This window comes from Lytechinus pictus, chromosome 7 (assembly GCF_037042905.1).
Source record: "Lytechinus pictus isolate F3 Inbred chromosome 7, Lp3.0, whole genome shotgun sequence".
Taxonomy (NCBI): Eukaryota; Metazoa; Echinodermata; class Echinoidea; order Temnopleuroida; family Toxopneustidae; genus Lytechinus; species Lytechinus pictus.
Window position 1 is genome coordinate 3256300 of NC_087251.1, and position 22591 is coordinate 3278890.

Genomic DNA, 22591 nt, shown 5'->3' on the forward strand with positions numbered 1-22591 from the left:
TATAATTCTCACATTGCTCCTATTTCCTCTTTCATGCTTTAGATTTAGATCTCTATTTGCTTTCTAAGTTCCCATCAATTTTCTCATTCTTATCACTTACACTTTCAATTAAAATGGCATAAATGAGAAATTACAAAGTTTATTTATTGGCAAGGTGTTAGTAAAATTTAATCATTCCCACTTTTTTTTTCATCTGGACACTGAACACATTTCAAATCATTGATAACAAATGAACTTTGGTACTTTTTTTTATCTTTCCAGTATATTGGGTTGTTATTGCTCACTTTAAAATAAATGTGAATAGCTTTAAAAATGATAACATAATAAATCAATCCATGAACTCATTCCACCTGCAATCATCTTAACATGTCATAATTAAATCATATTATCATAACTTTCCCTGATAAAAAAACATCTCTCATAATAGATCTCAATGTATCATAAAAAATATCACAAATATGTGCTTAAAAGGTTTCATAGCATACTTATCTGATTCATTTTCAATTAATCAGCATTAGAACAAAAATTACACATAAATGATTAATAATAGAGTACTGCCTCTCTGATTATGGAAACAAACTTTTTTTTCATCTTATGTTCAACACACACAAAAAATGAACTATGCAATCTAACTTTATTTAAAAATAATCACTATAATTACCACCACAAACTTTCTCTTATCCGAATTAAATGATTAAGAACATGAAATGTATGGTGTCCTTTACACTGCATCTTGAACTGATTTCTATCTAAGGATAGTGTGTGTGCAATATAAACAAACATACCTTTGGGGGCTATGTAATACCCAAAAGGATCAGTTTAAATTACATTGTAACATTAAAACACCTTTATAAAACATACTTTGCATGTTTCCTTTGAATATCATTTACACCAATTTGGCACACTACACTACCATTCTTACATCTTACAAATGCTATATACATACACATGATTCTATTGAGAACCAAACCTTACAGTAATTTCTAAACTTAATTCTGAAATAAGAACACTTGTCTTTTTGTCTCTTGCACCAAAATACAATTTCCAACATGCATAAAAAAGAAAAGTATATAGATATGTACATCTAAAAGTTAATAATTACAAAAGGTTCATTACTATTACAAAAACATTTACCAATTGCCCAACTTGGGTATCTAAACAAAAACTATTTCATATGAACAATTTGAAACTAGAAAGAAAGAAAAAAAGAGCTAAAATTGGCTACATGTTTCATTGGTTTATAAAGTGGTGATATAAACCCTAGATAATGGAGTCTGGGGGATGAGAATTCATAGCTAAGAAAGAAGAATGGATGGCGAGAGGAGAATCTTTACATTCAAATCAGGATACAGGAAAGAGGGTAATTACTCAAATGGACGGTGCCCATTCATTAAACAACCTTACAAGACAGATAGGTGGAAAACATTGAGTCTAACAGCAACGTGTAGGAAAAGGTACATAACCTCACCAAGAAGTTTGTCCTGATCAACAGATTAGTTTGAAGGAACTCAAGTACATGTTTCTCAAGGGATTCCATCAAAATAACACAATGACCAGGCTAAAACACAAAACACACATCAAACTTAGAAGTGGATTACAATTTCCCTTCAATTTTAACCCTTAAAAAGAGGGAAGAGAAAATTAATATATATATTTATGTGTTTTGATGTGACGCTCTATCCTATTGTTAGGCATGCCACATCATAAATGATTTCTCTATGCAACAAAGGCTATAAATATTTATGAGGATGACATTTTAAAGTTCTAGAATGGGAATTATTTGAACTATCTGAGGGGATGGAATCAGAGACACCAATCTTATCACCTTCCTAAAACTAGTTTACTGGAAACTAGTTTAACATGTAATGAGAACGGTCGAAGCGATCTTCCAAGTCGGTTCATAAAACCACCTCGCATGTACTTTTCAAGATCGCTTTGCCTCATTAAACTGGTTTTAGCACGAGGACACAACCGTTCTTCGGGAAGCGATCTTAGCACATTTTGAGCGGGCTACTCCACACATGTGTAGAATGCCTATGCTACAGTTTTGAATTTCGCATGAAACCTGTCACCCCACTGAGAGTGTTCCCATAGCAACAAGATTGCTTTACATGAAGTGATTTTGAAAACCACTTTTGGGTGATCAAATGGGAACGCTAGCAAAACGATCTTCCTAACTGGTTTCCTGAATCGGTTTCCAGTAAACTAGTTTTAGAAAGTGTAATGAGAACGGGGTCCTAGAATCCTGATCTTCATGAAGCATATCACAGAATATAAAGCCCTCTCTAAATCAGCATGAGCAGGGGGGTATTCTGTTTCATCTAACAGTTACCATAGCAACGATCAGACACCTGTGCTCCCTGGCCAATCACAATCAGGGTCAGATCTGACGACTTGTCAGATGACACATGTTGATGTTGACCTCGGTCACATATCTATGGTGTACGGCGAGTCGAAAACAGCCGTTTCATTCTTTCTCATTTAAACCACCTATATGTAGCTGGTACAAAAAAATGTTTAAGACGGCTGTTTTCGACTCGGCATATGGCCGTCATAGAGCAAATGTGACCGAGGTATAAAATTTCAAGTATGTGATTGCATCTCTGCTCCCATGTCTGTAATGACCTGATCCAAACAGGAAGTAGGGTAGTATGATACTCTTCCTTTTCAAAGAAGCCCCACCACTGCGCACCATGTATAGGATTAATAGGAACTACAGAACAGAAAACCATGAATGTAGGTACAATTCAGGAACCTTATTTTGTTATCAAATATAAAAAAGGAGAATGCCAACTGACGATCTGCTCCAGGTTTTATTTCTTGACTGCTCAGACCAATCCATTTATCAACCCTGTTGAATGGAACAACTTTGATTTTTTTTTTAATGAAAATGGGAGCAAATAAACTTCCCAAAGAGAATTCAAAAGAATACCTGGTAGGTACTTGCTAGTAAAAAGGTACAAGGTGGCATTCCTGTTTGGTATCTTGTAAATCAACTTACATAATGTATAGTGCAGACAAAGCAACATGTCTCGTCTTTAATTAACAATACAAAAAATACAACTTTCAATATATTTTCTTAGTCAAGTGAAACTGTAAAAGACACAAACAGCCTTGTTGAGAATTGCCAATGTAACAACAAGTCACAATCACAAATTGATCAATATCTTATAGAAGTGAAATAACCATCGGATAGAATACCATCTAAGTATGTACAGCTTTCTGCAACAGAAGCAGTGAAAACGTAGTATAGGAAAGTAAGCTAAGAAAGCGACATACAGTTATGTTCAGTCAAAAGTAAATGTTTCAATATCATCTGTGCAGATTACAACACACAACATACACACAAAATATTACATCATGTGACTCGGAATACATATCATATATGATCATGTGACTAAGGGTGCATTATCACCATGCATTATATACAGTGAAAATACAGTTACAGACGGGCGAGTCTACAGCTACAGACAGCTGAGTCATATGACCACAGGCTACCACATAATGGGATGCAGCAAACTTTTCCAATATAATTTTTGTTTCACTTAGTCTGGGAAATCATTGTGTGTATGGCATAGACCCGCTTGATGATAAAAAAATGCAAGTCTTATTCCCCTACAGTTTCTCAGAGATAGAAGTATCACAGGATTATGAAGACTACCTTTTGAAAAACACATGAAGACTTTATCAGTATGCATTGTGAAGAGAAAATAAATAGGAAATCCCTCTATAAGACTAAACATCCATCAATTCTGAATGTGAATCTGATAGCTCTACCTTGAATAAAAGCTTGTACAGGTCAAGTTATTTTTCAATCAAGCATATCTGAGTTTAGTTAATAAAGAGGCTTTAATAGGAGAAATCATAATTTGTAAACAAATTTTCGGCATTACTCCTATGTGCTTAAGATCGCATGCTCGATCTGACTTCAATGTCAACATTCTATAGCTCTGTCTTAATCCTGAATGTCATACCAATCAGATGTCAATCATTAGTCATTCCATCAAAAACAAAACATGTAGTGGGATAAATGGGGAGAAGATTGAGAGGTCAATAAATGGTACCAGAAAGCAAAATAACTAAAAATACATGTTCACTGTATATCACACATTGTGTTCATAACATGTGCACTCTAGTTGAAAATAATACCTAAGTATATTGCTTTAATATTACTACATGATTTGAAATGAAATTTTCAAATGTCTGCCGAGCAAAAACTATAATAATGGTTTTAATTTTGAAATTCATGTAATTTGTATAATTGTAATTCTCTTTGATTTCTTATTCAGAAACACAATACAATTAGCTGTACAGGGATTTCTAGCAAAGTGATTGCCAATCAAGTCAATAAAAAATCATAAACAAGCTACTGACAAAATAAGTTTTTTTTTTTTTTTAATTCTTTACAGAATGGGATCTGATGCAATTCAAACATTTCCAAATTTAAAAAAACTTGTGATTTCAAATCAAATGATTCACTTTAGTTCAATAAGAACTTCCTGAGATTAAAAACAGGTACAACTCAATCTTTTGCAAGAACAATTCATAATTGTGAAATTATATTTATACATCTTTTGAAATTTACATATCTTGTACCTGTGATGATTACTAAATAAATACACTGAAAAAAAAACATTCACATTAAAAATCAGTGGTCTAAAAATATAAAACATGCTTTATATGGAGAGCATTTATTAGTCTACCTATTTTGCTCTAATACTTATTGTCAATTTACATTTTAATGTATGTCATTAAAAATATAATGCCAGGTATTGCAAAGAAGCCTCTAGATTATGCACATTTCCTTTCATATTTGTTCTGAATGTCACTAATAACACATATTTTCACATTTCAGTTTTTCCCCAGCAACAAACACAATCTTCGCAATTTAACAAGACTTAAACAGAGTCACTCACAAAACAGTGTAGATAAATACTGAAGGCATATTTCCCAATTTTATCCATATTTCTCGTGCATAAACTTATGAATTAATGATGTTTGGATACATGTCAATACAGGATTTCAAACACCCCATTTCATATTAAAAACACACAGAACAAAATCAAATAGCAGTAACACAATTTACAGTGACTACATCCATCACGCTTGCTTGAATGCTTCTGGTGGAATCTTCCCTTCACTCTAAAATACAAACAGAAAAGAGAACAGAAATATATTTTTTTAAAGTTGATACAGAAATTATTACAACCCATAACAATATATACATTTGTAAGTTCATGTACAAAATGTTCATATACACTGTATCTAACAATCATAATGTATGTATTAGTGACAGAATCAAAGATTGTATGGTAATTAACTAGCATCACTTTCAAAAACATGATATCAAAATGCAATCTGCTATTCATACTGTTTTTATAATTTACATTACCTTCTTGATATTAAATGTATAAGAATATTTGGTCATGATTTTGTTTATTGCCTAAGCAGTAATGACATTATTGATTGGCTTGTTTGTGGGGGAAACATTAGAAGTATTGACAGCGCTAAAACTGCACATTTATTTGACTCATGTAATATGATCTTTACAACTTGGTGAATAAATCTATGTAACCCTCAAGTCCAGTCAATGATATTCCCATAAATAGTGCAGATATGATCTTAGCTCATAGGGTGACAATGACAGTGTGAATTGGTTGTTATCTATGTAAACAATCAATGACTAACCTGTAAACTTGTGAAAACTGTCCCAGATTGTTCATAATTCCAGTTATTCTCTTCTAGACACCTGTGTGTAAAGTAATCGTAAGTAACAAGAAACATGAATAGATGATGACACAGAGATTACACTCCTAATGAAGAAAATATTCTTAACCATGGGATATAAGAGAACAACATATAATCATGTTTCCTGTGCTATTAACATTCCTCATTATCAATTGGCTACACTCTTTCAACATGCCTTTGTTTCTGCTATAGCTATATATCATTTAGTAGGACCAAAACTTTCAAATAGCATTGTAAACAAATACAACACATTGATATTAATCAACTAGCATAAATGATGTCTTTCAGAAACAAAACCATATGTTACCAATGATAAATCTTATGTTGCACCCAGATGCATCTACCCCTATACAGCCAAGCAATGCAGAGCAAAATATAATACTAATAATCCATCCCCATCCCTTTAAGAAAACTTACTTCATAGACCAATCAGCATTCATACCAGAGACTCTCATGAATTCAGCAAGCATCTGTTGCTGTGTTGGGCCAAGTCCTTGTGGTATTGGTGCTGGCATTGATTGAGGAACGTTGACAGGACTAGTAGATGGTGTAGGACCAGGGCTAGCAAATGAGCTCTTAAGGTTGGGAAATAAGGATTGGTACAGTGATTAGTCTTGGGAAAGGTAACAATATTGTAAAATATACTGATTTCTTGAATTACATTCATAATCAATATACAAACTTGCTAATAAAACAAGTGGAGCGCCTCTGGCAGTCTCACCTGCATCGCGCGAAATTCAATAAAGCAGCCGTGCTGGCTTTGAAAACTACTATAAATAATTATTCACAAAAAACACCATTCATATAATGATACAATACTACGTTCATTGACAATAAATGACATTTGACCTTGATCATGCGACCTAAGACTTGTCAGTAATACTTGATTACCCCTATATCCACATTTTACAAACTATATCGATAATCTTTGAAAGTTATAACAGCAATCTAATAATAACCTCCAAAATGGCCAAAGTTCAATGACCTTTAATGACCTTTGACTTTGGTCATGTGACCTGAAACTCAAATGGGATGTTCAGTGATACTTGATTACTCTTATGTCTAAGTTTCATGAATCAGATCCATAAACTTTCAAAGTTATGATGGTTATTCAACAAATACCCCCAACATGGCCAAAGTTCATTGACCTTAAATAACCTTTTACGTTATTCATGTGACCTGAAACTCGGGCAGAATGTTCAGTAATACATGATTAACCATATATCCAAGTTTCATCAACTAGGTCCATATTCTTTCTAAGTTTTGCTGTCATTTCAAAAACTTAACCTCAGGTTAAGATTTTGATGTTGATTCCCCCAACATGGTCAAAGTTCATTGACCCTAAATGACCTTTGACCTTGGTCATGTGACCTGAAACTCAGGCAGGATGTTTAGTAATACTTGATTAACCCTATGGCCAAGTTTCATGAACTGGGTCCATAAACTTTCTTAGTTATGCTGTCATTTCAAAAACTTAACCTTTGGTTAAGATTTGGTGTTGACGCCGCCACCGCCGTCAGAAAAGCGGCGCCTATCGTCTCACTCTGCTTTGCAGGTGAGACAAAAACTAAGGATAATGCAACTATGTAACTATATAATACAAATTAGAACGATATAACAAAATTATTTCTTAATAGAGGTATGATAATTTCTTTATTTTGTACTCACATTACTGCATTTATCTAATTTCAATGTACGATTGAAAATAAGGCTCATTAGTATCAAAGTAGAGATTGGCATGAAAATGATTGACAACCATTAAAATATCATTATTCCATTCCATTCATGAATGCTGGATATTTTTAGTGTACAATACAAATTACTGCATTAGAAACAGTTGCTTTCTACACTCACACTAGGATTTCCCCATGTAGTGATACCCAGCATGCTGTATACATGTCACATAAACATAAATCTCATTGGTTCTATCATTGAGCAATATCACGCAAACTTAATATCTTTATTTAGCCAATTCACCAAATTTGTTCGAATTAACATCACTTATGTTTGAAATTTATAATTTAAAATCAGTATATGTAATAATGTTCATTCCAGCAGACCAATGTACTAACTCTCCCATCACATTTACCTTTTGTTGGTTAGTAGCTGGTCTTAGGCAGAGTTGATCATTGATAATACATAGGCCAGTAGTAGGGTGATGTGAAGCTAAGAATACTCTACTGAATGCAATTACTACCTCGTCGTTGGACTTGCTGGTAACTAAAGACAAATTATACAAATAACATAACTTTGGAATTCATTCTGTTTTGGGATATCTTCAGTATACTTGAATACAGATATCAGCTCAAATATGAATATATCTATCGTCCAGAATGTTTACATATACCTGGGAAAAGAAAATGAATTCCTGTTTTCACAACTTCTGTCACGAGAAACAATAATATAGAATTAAAGATGTATCTAAAGTGATGAGATGTATTTAATGCATACATATTGTATTTATCATATCAGAAACCAACTAGTCATTGCATCATGCTTATTTTTCTACCAGGTGCATATCAACCGTGAGCCTACCTTTAGATACTTTGCCAATATTGTTGAAATAAAGAGTATGAGGGACCTAATAATAATACATAAAGTTAAATCGAATGACAGAATGCATCACTGCATCACTAATGAGTTGGTTTTTTTTTTTTTGGGGGGGGGGTATAAGCAGTGTTCAATAAGGAAAAACGATGAGAAAGATATGGTCATGCATCAATTCTTACCTTCTTTGAAAGTACCACTGACTGTGAAACATAGTAGATTTCCCTGTAAATGGGAAGAAAATATATATATCTTTAAATAATATGAATTCCTCAGTCTTATATAACACACTGTGTTTTACATGACACCTATATAGATCCTTATTATTTGATTGGTTGTTTGATATCGATCATTCGGCCCATTTTAAAATAACATCATTACCCATGCAATTTTGGATCCAATCATCGGGCAATTATGGACCCATACGATTTTGTCCATTGCACGCTCGCACCACGACTGCAGGCACCATAAGTAAAACCACTCATGTTCGCAGCGTCAGGGTATGTACGCGATAATCAACTCGCACTACATGAGCATATTTTGCATCAACATTCATAATTTTCATATGAAAAAAAAAGAATCTATTGTAGGTGTGATGTAAACCAAATAATGAATGTTCTTTTCATTTGTGCCATGGACGCAATACTTCATTCGATGAAGATGAAATGATTGATCATTTCGTCTTGCACCTCATGAAGTATTCTGTCCATTGCACAAATGAAAAGAACATTCATTATTTGGATAACATTTACAAGTTATTTATACAAGTTTCATTCACATTTGTCCCTAATATATTCTAACTTCATGGCTAAACAATTCACTCAGCTTTCAGAATATCTATATTGAAGCCTGATAAACACATGAGTTACTCTCTCATCTCCCTTCAGCATTCAACTTCTATGTTGATGAAATCTACCAGGGTCACAAAAATAGCAGTTTAAATGCAACAACAACAAAAATCAAGCGCATGTCCCAAATACACATTTGTAATGATTGAAAATTAAGTTCTGGTTAATTTTTGGAGTTGCATTTGATTGAAACTCTTTCTGCAATAGCCCCCTGAGGAGATTAGCAAGAAAAATAGTTTATGGAATGGCACTGCTTCAAGATTGTAAAAGCATAAAAATGGTGTGCCCTGGGAAATAGATCAAGTCTACCGAAAGGAGCACATTTTTTTCAGCTGTTTTCCGAAGAATTCTACATATTTTGAGAGAGGCAAATAGAAGCTAAAAAAACGGGCCATCAAAGCTGAACTATGCTATACAACATTATAATAGAGTGCCCACCTCCCAAGATTGTGCTATTCCACAGCAATAAGTATACAGTACCTGTGCCATTGATACATCAATCCTAAGGGAATTCATATCATGTTGAGTGGCTGGTAGATCATGAAGGTAGGCTATGATAGGTACTTTCTTCTGCTTTATCAGCTTGTTCCTTTGAGCTAAACAACAATTAACACAGAATATGAAGAATCAAACTTTCATCCCATGCTCTTAGATTAAATATGGAAAACTAAAGGCAACCATTATCAAAATAGAATTTAAGCATATGAAAACCATATATTCATCATCAGGTAAAGAAGGTCAAACAAATTAATAATGAATCACAAAATACCAAAGGTAAGGACACATCAATGATCCAAGGCATGTTGCACACAAGTTGTGATCAAATGCAATTTGAAGAAATCAAACTCGTATAAAGAATGTGAACTTGTCAATGCATGCACTGAATCATCTGTAACAGATCACTAGGATATGATTTAAAGTCATCATTCCTCACTTGTTTCATTACAAATTTCATGCTTTCTTAGCAGTTGGGTAAAACAAATATATGTACACACTATGATATCACAAATTTTAATTCAAGTCTGACTTTACTTACACAGCCAGATCAGATGAGTACCCATCAATTTAAGGGATATAGATAGACAAAAGAGTAACATAGTGGAACAACCTTTCTATGAAAATTTATAGGGTGGAGAGGTCTAAGGTTATGAGACTTTCAGGCACGTTGAACAAATATGTGGGAAGCTGACTGGCCAGATCACATGGCCAACTGATTAAGGTCAGACTGTAATCTCTAGAAATGAAACAGGCACTAACCTGGGTCCTTTGTAACAAGTAGATTACGGCTTTGATGTTCTCTCAAATAGCGGCTAAGACGTGTCTTCCCTTGGCCAGGCTCCATGTTCAAAGGTATTGATAGTGAGAAACTTGACTGTACATAGGGAAAAAATGGAAATCACATAACAGTCATCAATCTAGTAAGTTGCAATATAAGCACAATAGAACTAGTATATATTGATATTCATATGGCAAGTTTAAAATTGAAATGAATAAACCGGAAATAATTAGATTTACTAATAAATAGGTTTCATACGAATATAGTGCATATACTGTCCATAGCAGTATTACTTGCACTCTAAGACATGGCATTTAAACATGAACTAAAATCTGGAGATGGGCTTCTACAACCTTCTGTAATGATGATGTATGTATGAAAGTAAAATCTACAAACCTAAATTTCATTAAACCTAACTTTGTGAAAAGCATAGCAAAGAATGTTAGATTTATCTTTAGGGGTCAATCAATTATTATGCTGTCCCACCAGGCATTCATTGACCTGCTTCTGATATTTTTTGACGAAACGGGTGATGACTCAACACTTTGATGTGATGTTTACAAGCATTACATAACTGCTATCGGTTATATAACTAGAAGCAATAATGAACAGTCTAATAGTCTCAAATTCCCCATGAAGTCAGACAAAAGAGAATTTTTAACGCACAAATAATTAAAGTTGATAATAATAGGCCACATGGTCTTATTTTACCTGATCATGATAGATTTCAAGTAGTGGTTGTCTGTCCCGGGAATCATATACTTTGAAGAACCTTTGAGATACACAAACATAAAGAATAGCCTAGATAATACAATATACTTCATCAAAACAAATTCATAGCAATAAGAAATATATGCTGTTCTTGTAAAGCACATACATAACACATTACGGGTTAATATATTTTTGCAATTCCTTAGAACTTTTGGATGATATAACTCTCACTTCAGCTTGGGTAACCTTAGATATAAGAAGGCTCCAAATGTTTTAATGACTCTTACTACACTCTAAAATCACTAAAACACTAGAATTTATATATTAAAACCTGAATAAAAAACAGGAATAAAACAAGAATACTTAATTACAGAAAATAGTTAATATTTTGCATTTTAGAATAAAATATTGAATACCTTTCCAAGAATGGAACCAAGATTGCTTTGACTTTGTCCCCTGCAAAGAAGTTTGGTTGCATAGTGGGTAATGGAGCAGTGTCTTCCAGGTCAAAGTTGATAGGAGGGGGTAGTGTGCTTCCATCCTGTTTACAAACAAAGAATAGGAATGGTTTGAAATCATTCTCCTTTACACTGTATACTTCAAAACCTATACACTGAAATAGCACCCCCCCCCCCTTTACTACATGAACTGAATAAATGCATATGTAAATAATTAAATAAATAATTAAATAAATAAATAAATGAATAAATAAATAAGTAAACAAATAAATAAATATATAAATAAATGAAAATGAATAAATTGACAAATAAACAGAAATAAACAATTCACTAATCAATAAACAAAGTAACAACGAATGCTACTAAATGACCAACTAACAGAATTAATCTCATTAGATTTCATTCAATGGTGTGTACAAACTTTAAGTTTGGAGTATTAATACATGTTCTCATTATTCAAGAAAGTTTCATAAGATATGAAGCTAAACTCCATGAGTTGACCAGAAACAGAAAAAAATACTGTTGGGTCTATTGTATTTACATAAGTCTCCATATCAAAATTTATTTAAATACCATTTACCTTTGACCATGAAATCAACATATAAGAGGTTCACCCTCTTCTCATGAAGTAAAAATGACATTGATAACAATCTACTCACCAAGATCTCTACCTTGGGAAATCTTGATCGAACAGCGCTGAAAAAAAAGAAAAAAATTAGGATCAGCTTCTGCAATAGCAACTAGATAGTATACTAAAGTACCCTTTGCAAATTCGAGTAATTTTTTATTAGAATTTGAACATTACCATATAACACACACTCTTGAGCAGATTTAATAAAGTTGCGATTGGGATGGAAACGGGTGATTTCAAGTTCAGTGTTGGTGGCGACGTTCACAATTCAGATTGCCTTCCCTAGCTCCATTAACTAATGTGAGTTTACCAAGATGATCCAAATCACACTGATAGCTCAACAATCACTAAGAAGAGTCCTAGAACCAGCTTCAATTGAAGCTTTGTGTTGTGTTTATATAAAAATTTGACCCAACAACGAACTTGAAATCACTCAATAACTGATTTACTTGATATTTACCCAGTCTGCTAAAACACAAAACTTTATGCCTAGTGATTGATTTGAATGAGATAAAAGTATGTTACGATACATTTTGTACCATGTAAGACTGATATAAAGAAAGCAATATGATCAGTATTTCTATTATTGTGAAAGAGAGACAGAAGAAACAAGAAACCTCATGAAAGTTGCAGAATATTATCAAACAGGTTGTAACAAGTAAAGATTCTGAATGATTCTCCACAAACAATTCCATTCCTCAAATATTTAAGAAAATCACAGGACTACTGCAGCTCATATGAAAAGTACACTCTATATGAACTTGAAAGCAAAGCAGCAAAGTGATGTTGACTGTAGGTGGTATGTCCAGTGATCAAAAGGGCTCAATGATGGCAATAAAGAAACTTACCTCCATACTCACTGAATGGTTGTAGATAACACAAACTCAGATCTAAATGTTTATGTTAAAATTTAGTTTCCCTTTTTTTCTACCAGGTTATTAAACTTCATATTGTTGACACTTAGAATTCCCAGAGCAGAAAAATATATGAGGGACTTGCTAAATGGAGTGCCATGTATTCAAGGCCAGCTTGAGCATGAATTCATATATTAACGAAAAAATTGGCGCAAATTCTCGGACTGTCCCAGACGCTTTGCTTCTGGAGAAAGTATTTCCAATTTATCTTTCCAGAGAGTCTATGAATTGAACAAATTTGTACAAACCCTGATTTATACTTATTTTCTTTAACATTAATTTTATATTATATACCAACAAACAGAGATGAATGAAATGGAAAGGACTGGGTTACAAAAGCAGACATAACATAAGAGCAAATAGGTATGAAGTGAGCACATCAAATACCAGTGAAATGAAAAATCAAGGATGAAAATAGTGTCAAATTTTCATGACCTTTTCCAGTTGATACAAAGCATACCGAGTACAACAATGCCAAACATGCCCTATCCAAAGCTTAGACTTGAATGGATATGATGTGAAGTGCCCATTTTGGGCTATTTGCTCTCATAATTTCTTTTTTTTTCTTCAGAGCAATGGGTTTGGAAACCTTATACTGTAGATATTTCTCATACTTCAGGTACAAAGATCAAGATGATGTTTAATTCATCTGTGTAGTCGTGCGTGTTTGAGCTACTTCTTCAGTGAGGAGCAGAGGTGTAACGATGGCAAGCCCCCGTTTGAGCATCTGTCTTAGGTTGCCCTCTTACAATGAGGATCTTACCCGTCATGGACGCTCTAAACAGTCGGGACCCGCAGTGACTATTGTCACATGATGAGGTGGTTCCTGGATCTTCATCTGTTGGTTCTCTTTAAGTTGTGCCTTTGATGCATTCCAAGAATCTTGAAGATACCAGTAGAGTGACTTCTGTTGTAATGATAATAACTTCACACTCATACTTGCATCAGGTTGATATATCAGGAAAACTTGTGCCAACATCTTCTCAAGACATGGAGAAATGCATCCATTGCATAGATGAATCACCAAATTTGTAAGGTAATAACTGAAAGCAGCTTCTTTTCATCTTTACATTCCTTCAACTTGTTTTTGCTGATTTTCATCTGTATCTCAACAGAAGACTTACAGAATCATTATGAATATGAGCAAAGTTTGGCAATGTATACTAAATAGCAAATATACTCCTGGTTTTCTATTTATTTCATTGGGAAGATTATCATAGCCTGGTATTTGAAAGAGTTCACTCCATTCTAAAACAGATTTTACAAAGGAGTTGGAAGGAAGAAATGATAACATAAATAGGATAAAGAAAGAAGAAAAAACACAGCACTACATATACCACAGGATGAAATAGTGCTAGATGATATGCAATTTCCAAATCAAAATCCTTTGAAGATCATTGAGCAAATAGTTTAATGGTCTCTTTATGTTTGTATATGACATGAAAATTATATTTATCATGAGGGGAAAAAAATGAAAACCAATTAGATAAATAAAGCCCTGTTTTCATTCTCTGATTTTCACAGATACCCTACCTCTCAGAAATGGTAATTCTTCAAAGGGAAGATGAAAAAAAAGAAGATATTTTCATCAAGTGACAGAACATTCAATGGAAAGAGAAGATACAATGTAGGTAGGTAATGTCAGCTGGAATCAATTATCTATTCACCAAAAGAGAAAAAGGAAAACAAAATGACCATAGACTAGCAAGTAGTCAGTAGGGAGCTTTACTACACTTAGAGCAGATAGGCACTAAAACACACTGTACGTGCAAGGGATACATTTTGTCAAAGCAAACAATGTATACACTGTAAATTCACCAAGACATGCCAGTATCTTATGTGAAAGAGAAGAGAACATTAGAATACATTGAGGATTAAACAACTTTGATTGGCTCAAATGAATGGCATGGTGCAAGGTACAAAGGACTCGAAACCAACAACATTCCTATTTCTCTTAGGATGAAAACCAAGGGCACTGCCATATCAAGCAAACCCTATTGGTAGCATCTCAGGACCAGATGACATCTTGTTGCTTGGTAACAAGATGCTATCCTCCTGGAACCAACCTCCAGCTTGGAACCCTCTGGAATCATTCAGCCATACCTGATATATGTTGATTGTTCTCTGAAGTTATCACATAGAGGGTTACCATCGAGAGTCAACTCCTTTAGCTTGAGTCCTTTCAGATTGTCTAGCTCTCCTTCAGATCTCAACTATTATACACATACAAATTACAAACATATACAAAAAAATATGGTTTGATTGTATTCCTTTCTGGCAATTTCTCATTCGTGTATTTGATTGTACATGTCTAGTTACAACACTTGATACTTTTGTACAACATTGCACCCCCCCCCCCTCTCAAATTTTCCTGCAGTGCTCTGATTTCTATTCATATGATCAAAACATAAGAGTTTCCATGATCAAGAATAGGATTTGAAAATGATCAAAAAACCAAGAAATTTGATTTTGATTTGATTTTATAGCATTTACTCCATTCATCATAAAAAACAGAACAAAACATGATACATTCACCTTTACAAAAACTACACAATTACGTAATAACTCTTTTTAACATTCACTCCAATGGAGTATATGTATAAATGATATATGAAAATATAAAAATGTACTTACATTGTTACGTGCCAGGCTGAGTGTTGTGATATTTGGCATCTTTAGCGGTAGATCAGACATGCTCTTTAGATTGTATAGTTTGTTAGCATCAAGTTGAAGCATTGTCATCTAGAAAATAAATTTAAAAGATAACTTAGTCATTTTAGTCCAAACTGCAGTATAATGGTATCTAAATATAAATACTCAATTTAATGCTTTTTTTGAAAGGGCAGAATAGTTAAGTCAAGCAAAAAAAAGATACCTATTATAGGAATGTATTGTATTTTATACATAACAGATAAGAGCTAATGAAATGTGAAAAAGTATTCTGCCAAGAACTGTCAAAAGAAGAAACTCTGTGGAATGAGTGTCTTAGTGGGAAAATGTGGCACTGTTTTATTTGGAAATATATATATTTCTATATTTTAGAAATTGGGGGTTATGGGACTCCAATTCCTTTATCATCAAGTAGAACGAGGAGAATAAATCGAAAATCAATTTTGAAAAGAATCACTTGCTTCCTTTTGTAAGTGGACAGAAGTATTATCATTAGTTATAAATCTATTACAAAATACCACACAACAGTAATGATACTGCTTCCTTGACCTACATGAGAAAAGATTCTGCCAAAAAAAATTGGTAAATATGTTTTCAAAAAAGATAAACATCTTACTAGGCCTGGGACTTTCGGGTATTTTTGTTTTCGGGTACCCGTGGCAATTTTCGGGCGGGTACCCGAAATTCATGTCGCATGAAATATGACTGGTGGAAAAATCCCACAGGTGACGTCATCCAGCCACTGCGCCGCAAGCAAACTTATGAATGAAAATATAGTAAGCATGCGCAGTGCAAGCCTCCCGTGCCCCACGCAGTATTCCATCAAAACAAGTCTGCAATACTCTGTCACCTCGTACCAAAATCGACCTAGAATTCCACTTTCCTTTATTTGATATTAATTATGAAAGGTATTCTCAGAGGATCTGTTTTCTTACCGATATCACACAGGTAAGCAAATTTTGATTACTTCTTGCTTTCCCGTCAAAATCTTACGAAGTAGCGTCGATATTACATCGTGTTCGTGAGTTTGTAGAATCTATCACTACATGCACAAAGTCAATTGATTTCCGGGTAGTTTCGGAGCGCCGAATGCGCCAGCAAATCACGATCGGGTTACCATAAGGTATATCGCTAATCAGAACCGCAATGCATCACGGGATCGAAAGGGGGGCCGTTAGCTAGCTCTGCACGTGCGCAGAGCTAGCTAACGGCCCCGTTTTCGATCCCATGATGCATTGCGATTCTGATTAGCGATAAACCTTATTTTCGGTTTATGATGAACTGAAAATGGTAACACGAACGTGGTTGGCTGGCACTTCGTATGCTAAAGCTGCAATTAAGAAACATGGCGACGATCGAACGATCTCAGTCACATCATCACTTGAAAAACTTGTATACTTTTGTGGGCAATGAGTTACAATCATGTCTTACACTATGCACTACGCAAATACGTTATTGGTAAGCAATTTTCGGGTATCGGGTATTGATTTTTCTACCCGGGTACCAAAGGCTTCCGGGCGGGACCCGGGTTTTAGTCCCAGCCCTACATCTTACAACTATTTCAAGAACACAAATGAAGAACAGTAAGAGGAAATTTTTTTTTTTTTTAATTACCTCTGGAATGTTTTCAGTAATTATTTTAAGGATTGCAGCAAAGTGGGCTGGTCTTTCTACAATGAGGAACAGCTTTCCTTTCAAATCTGTTTAAAAAAAAAATAATGCAGTATATCAATTATCTTTTTACAACATTCAGATTAACTAGAAGCAGAGAATTCAATGTCAAATAAATTTACTTGAAAAAAAAACCCTCCACAAACATCCAAATTTGGTGAAAGAGGGAGCTCTATACAGCTCTGCTACGTCTCATTGACTTGAGCATTTTTCTTTTACCTCATGCAAAATCTCATACCATTGCACTCATGTCTTTTCGCTATTTGTATACCATCTGGACCCAGGAACATAACAGATAACAATCAACTGCTCAACATATTATAAATCAACTGCAAATTACAACTGTATCTCTTCATATTACATAGTCCTGGATGGGGATTAACATTACTACTCACCAGCATCATTTGTCAGATTCCCAAGGTCTAGTGATTTGGCAGAAGGATCATAACGTCTGCTCATAACTTGTTTGAGTAGATCAAGATCTTTATCATTAAACACTGATTTCATGGGTGGTCTGCATGGACGAGTCTGAATGATGATCTGTGGGGAATTACACAGAATGTTACACTTTGTGTGATTGTCTTTTTTTTTCATAAAAGAAATCAAGTAAACAATTTAAGTGATTACAAGATGAATTTCTTAGAACTGATGATGAATATTGATCATCTATTTACTTCACTCCTTCTTTTCACTTCATAGCAACAAGATCATGTTGATTTTACAGCTCAAAGAAAGGGAGACCAGACTTCAATTCTGATCTATTCATGGCATATCACTTATCAAATATAACCCTTTTGAAGAACTTTTAACAAAGAGCTAAACCTGATTTAAGATCATGCCTTAGAGCCATCATGGACATGTTATTTAAGCACACAATCTCACTGCTGACTTGTCAATAGTGGAAAGCCCTAAGCTGAATCTGGTTAATGTGATGTGTTTTATCCTGCAAGCAATTCACCCTGTACTCTTTATAAAACACCCCAAGAGCTTGTTAAAATTGAACTCAAGAATCATCTTTCCAAAATAATATAATTAATTCAGGGAAATCTGCTTAAGACACTGCTTCTACTGGGCACAAATGAAACTTCTTCTCTAAAAATAGGTTTCAGAATTACACTCTCTATAGTCCAGACCCATTCACGACTTCTCTGAGAAAGATGGTTTTGTGACATTTTACACAGACTAAATACTTTGTGTTGCATTTTTTACATATATACACACCAACAGGTGGGGGTTAATATTTTTTGTATTACCACTGTTTATTCTTTTTCTTTAACTCTGACTGATTCTGTTATTTCAAAATTACATATTTTTAGAATCAAATGACAATTTAGAGGGTCAAATTTGCAACTTTTTGAAAGTCACTTGTATTTTATACAGTTAGAGGGTAAATTTGCCCTTTGTCCCACTGTCTTTTAAAGAGTTTTAGGAGCTTCCAATCCATGTTCCCAAGAAAGAAAGCATACTGCATAATAGGTGATTTCAAGGTTGGTATTGACATTGGAAGCACAATTCAGATTGCCTGCTTGCAATACCTACAAGTAGTCTGAGCTTACAAATAATTATTATTAATGACTCAAAACCTAGTGAGATTGGTCCCAGGACCAACTTCTTTTAAACTTTGGTAAAAATGTAAAAATCAAGCTCACGCAACACCAAAATGTCAACAACAAGCTTGAAATCACCAAATCTTCACAGACATTTGAAGCAGTACTTATTACATAAACATTCTATTCTCTAGATTACCTTGTATCCACTTGGTGTTGTTATTCTGGTGCTAACATCTTTCAAAGCTTCACCAGTAGCTAAATCGTCCACATAAAAGATTGCATTCTGATTATCATAAGTAAACTAAAATAGGAGTAAAAATACAGAAAATAATGAAAGAATGAGATTGTTTTCAAATCAATTTAACATATAATAATAATAATAATACAGGGTGTTTATATATTGTGCACATATTCAGCTTGCTCAAGGCGCTCCTTTATGTTGACAGAATACACAATATGTTAATACCTCTTATAATAACATGCTTCAGCATTATGAGATAAATTAGGTACTAAACTAATGTTAAGTAAATAAGGCTGTCAAATTTTTTTCATCTGCAATTTTATGAAACATCATCATAAAAGTGAGTAGATTGCCATGATTGAAAGACAACGAGTCATAACAAGTCATGACAAAGTAATCATAGGGGAAAATACTTAATTCAATAAGTTAAAACTTTAATTTCAAAAACAAAAATGAAAGAAACCATACCTATCATTTGTATAGACCATTTACCAGTATAGCAAAAAAGAAAGTAAGAAAAAGCATTTGGATACAGCATATAACGGCCTGAGGTATAGATAAACATGAAAATCCTTTATTCTTGACTGTTGATTAGCATTACCTCTTGTGGTATAAAAGGTTCTTTACAAGCACCTTGGATAGTCTTGATGAGCCATTCCTTTTCACTCTTCTTCCCATATGGTATCTGGTAAGAAAATGAAACAATTAAGCCTGAGTCGAATCGATTTTAAAATCGGTGTTCGATCGATGTCATCGAACGCCGGTGCAGATTTTGCAAAATCGGTGGATAGAAAAAAAATAAAAATACGTCGGCCGGCCGATTCATTTGGTTAACACAATCAAACATCAAAATAAACAGTAATATCCAACTTGACTACTACTTACTTAATTTATATTGCCCCCAAAATGAAACCGATTGTGTGTAAATATGATGCCTATTCCCCATTAATTTGAAGTTTTTTTCGGTCATAGTTCGAGTCTTACTCGTCTACCCGGCTCGTCTGCTCGTGCTGAGATAAATTTAGGCACGATGAATTTATGAATGGAAGTCGCCATTGATCGTGCTTTAATCAAATCAGAAAATGGCCGGAAAATTGACGCGATCAACGTAAAATAAATCTTGCTTTCATGAACAATATTAATATGACAATAGAACATGATTTAATCGTAATATTTAACAATAGGCCTAATTAGCATATGATAATCATTCATATGAATTTAGAGCTTGATGTGAAACGTTTGTATTTCGTTTCAATTTTCAATGGCGGACATCACATGACGATCGACTTGAGCGAGTGCACTTGTCTAAAAAATAATTATCACGTCAGGATCGATTCTCGAACATTTTCAACATGTAGAAACTCTTTTGAAGATTGTAATATCACCATATAATAACATTTTACATGACAAAACAGAGAAAAATTGCGTTTGATATTTTTTCCCATCAATTTGAAGCTAGTTTGTGCCAATTTTTGGGCTCTGATTTCATGAACGGAAAATATGTCAGACGTCATCGACCGCGCATGCGCATTGTGCTTCTTTTCTCGGAGCTCGGAGACGTCCAGAGATGGAATAAAAATAAAAATAATGCCAGTATAATACTATTAATTCTTCTAATGAACATAACATATACTTTGCTGACATCGTCAATATTTTTAGTATGGCCATAAAAATCTTATCGTAATTATTTAACATCCAATAATAATTTATATGAATTTAGAGCTCGATCCGAGACATTCGTATTTATTTCGATCACAAGCTCTTGTGTCTAAAATAAAAAATGGATTATCATTATCAGGAATAATTTTCGAACATCGTCATAACTCATATTCCACAATCTTTCCTCACAATCGTTATGTCAGCATTGAATACCAATTCAAATGATCATCCAGAGAAAATTACATATTTATTCCCATCTATTTATTTGGAGCTATTTTTTTTTCCAACTACTCCGCCAACTACACAATCTCAGGCAAGTTACAGGGCTCTCCCCGCTGTTTGCACTTGTTAGATGGCGCTGGCAAGCGTGCATGTCGTTTCGGGAGAGTGAGTGTACGGGGCGCGCCGCGTACGGGGCTAGCTGCGGACGGGGCTGGTGTGTGCGAGGCTGGACTGCGAATGCTAGCTGACCGAAAATCATTCGGATCGACTCTGCGTGATTCATGTCTTTAATATTGTTTCATTTTAAACTTATATTTTATCATCTGCAAATAACATTGTTGAGGATATTTTGGGAAGAATCCTGCATTGCTCCCCTGCATTGCTCCCCGGCCTTTTTCGTGTTTTGTGATCATGGAAAATATGAACGAACTTTGCTCTGTCATCTGCTTTTGCAACGCTCACCCGGCCATCCAGAGCAGACCGTCAGGGCGTCAGTGCATGTAGTGCATGCATAGTGCATCGACGGCCGGCCGGCCGGAGCAAAAAAATTTCCACGCCTTAAACATTCGATGCATCGATGTTCGATCGAATTAAAGCTGTCGAACACCGGTTTTCAAAATAATCGATATGACTCAGGCTTAGAAACAATGATTCTAAATATAATTTTGATACTTAAATAATAAAATGCATATAACTATAAGATTCCAAGCCATTGGGTAACATGTTGTGATTAGCACTGACCTACCTACATAAATGTATTGATCATAAAAAAGCAACAAAAAAAGAACCCAAAAAATTGTATTAAAGAGCACCACTATTTGTCTAAAAACAAAGAAATAAATGAGAAAGGAAACTAGAATTTTTCTGACAAAGTTGTTAGAAATATTGCTGATTATCTAGGATTCTTTCAAGTCTTGGCCTTGAACATCATTTATCCATGACCATGTTCTTTTATTGACTGGCTGCATCTCCTAATTATCTTTCCTTTTGTGTTTTTCAACCAGTAATTTATTCATGTCAATTTTTGTTCCACTTCATTTCATTTTCATCTTATACAAAGAGTTATTATTCATATAGAAAAAAAATTACAATATATAGACCCCTAGACATGAATTTTCAAAGAATGCGTTATTTCCATATTCAGAAACATCAATTTAATATGGGAGCCCCTCTAAAAACAGCCAGATTATCTCATTATGTCCAACAGAGTACAAAAAGCATACTTACAGTAATTTTACACCATGTTTCGTCATCCCTTCCACTATGCCTAGAACCATCCTTAAATGGTAAACCTAGTCTTGACATAGAGCTTTGTGATGAACCTCCTCTTCTATCATTGTTCTGTGATCTCCTCTGGTTTGCTCCAGATTTACGGTTTCCATATGGATTACTGAAGGAGGTAAATATCACATTTAATATTCAGATAAATAACTCACTATCACAAT

At 34.2% G+C, this 22591-nt stretch overlaps 1 protein-coding gene across 1 annotated transcript in view; it reads right to left on the bottom strand.

Annotated features, from left to right (window-relative positions):
- Positions 1-119: 119 nt before the first annotated feature.
- LOC129265140 (nuclear RNA export factor 1-like) overlaps positions 120-22591 on the bottom strand; it is a 28211-nt gene continuing 5739 nt past the window's right edge. Inside the window, exons 3-19 of the mRNA XM_054903133.2 lie at positions 22374-22536; positions 19867-19950; positions 19221-19325; positions 17870-18014; positions 17418-17503; positions 15768-15875; positions 15237-15346; positions 12248-12284; positions 11547-11671; positions 11131-11191; positions 10401-10515; positions 9624-9739; positions 8478-8520; positions 7838-7968; positions 6166-6323; positions 5689-5749; positions 120-5142 (exon numbers count right to left, since the gene is read on the bottom strand). Coding sequence (XP_054759108.2) covers positions 5101-5142; positions 5689-5749; positions 6166-6323; positions 7838-7968; positions 8478-8520; positions 9624-9739; positions 10401-10515; positions 11131-11191; positions 11547-11671; positions 12248-12284; positions 15237-15346; positions 15768-15875; positions 17418-17503; positions 17870-18014; positions 19221-19325; positions 19867-19950; positions 22374-22536 — 1690 coding nt within the window. The 3' untranslated portion in view covers positions 120-5100. The remainder of the gene's footprint in view (positions 5143-5688; positions 5750-6165; positions 6324-7837; positions 7969-8477; positions 8521-9623; positions 9740-10400; positions 10516-11130; positions 11192-11546; positions 11672-12247; positions 12285-15236; positions 15347-15767; positions 15876-17417; positions 17504-17869; positions 18015-19220; positions 19326-19866; positions 19951-22373; positions 22537-22591) is intronic.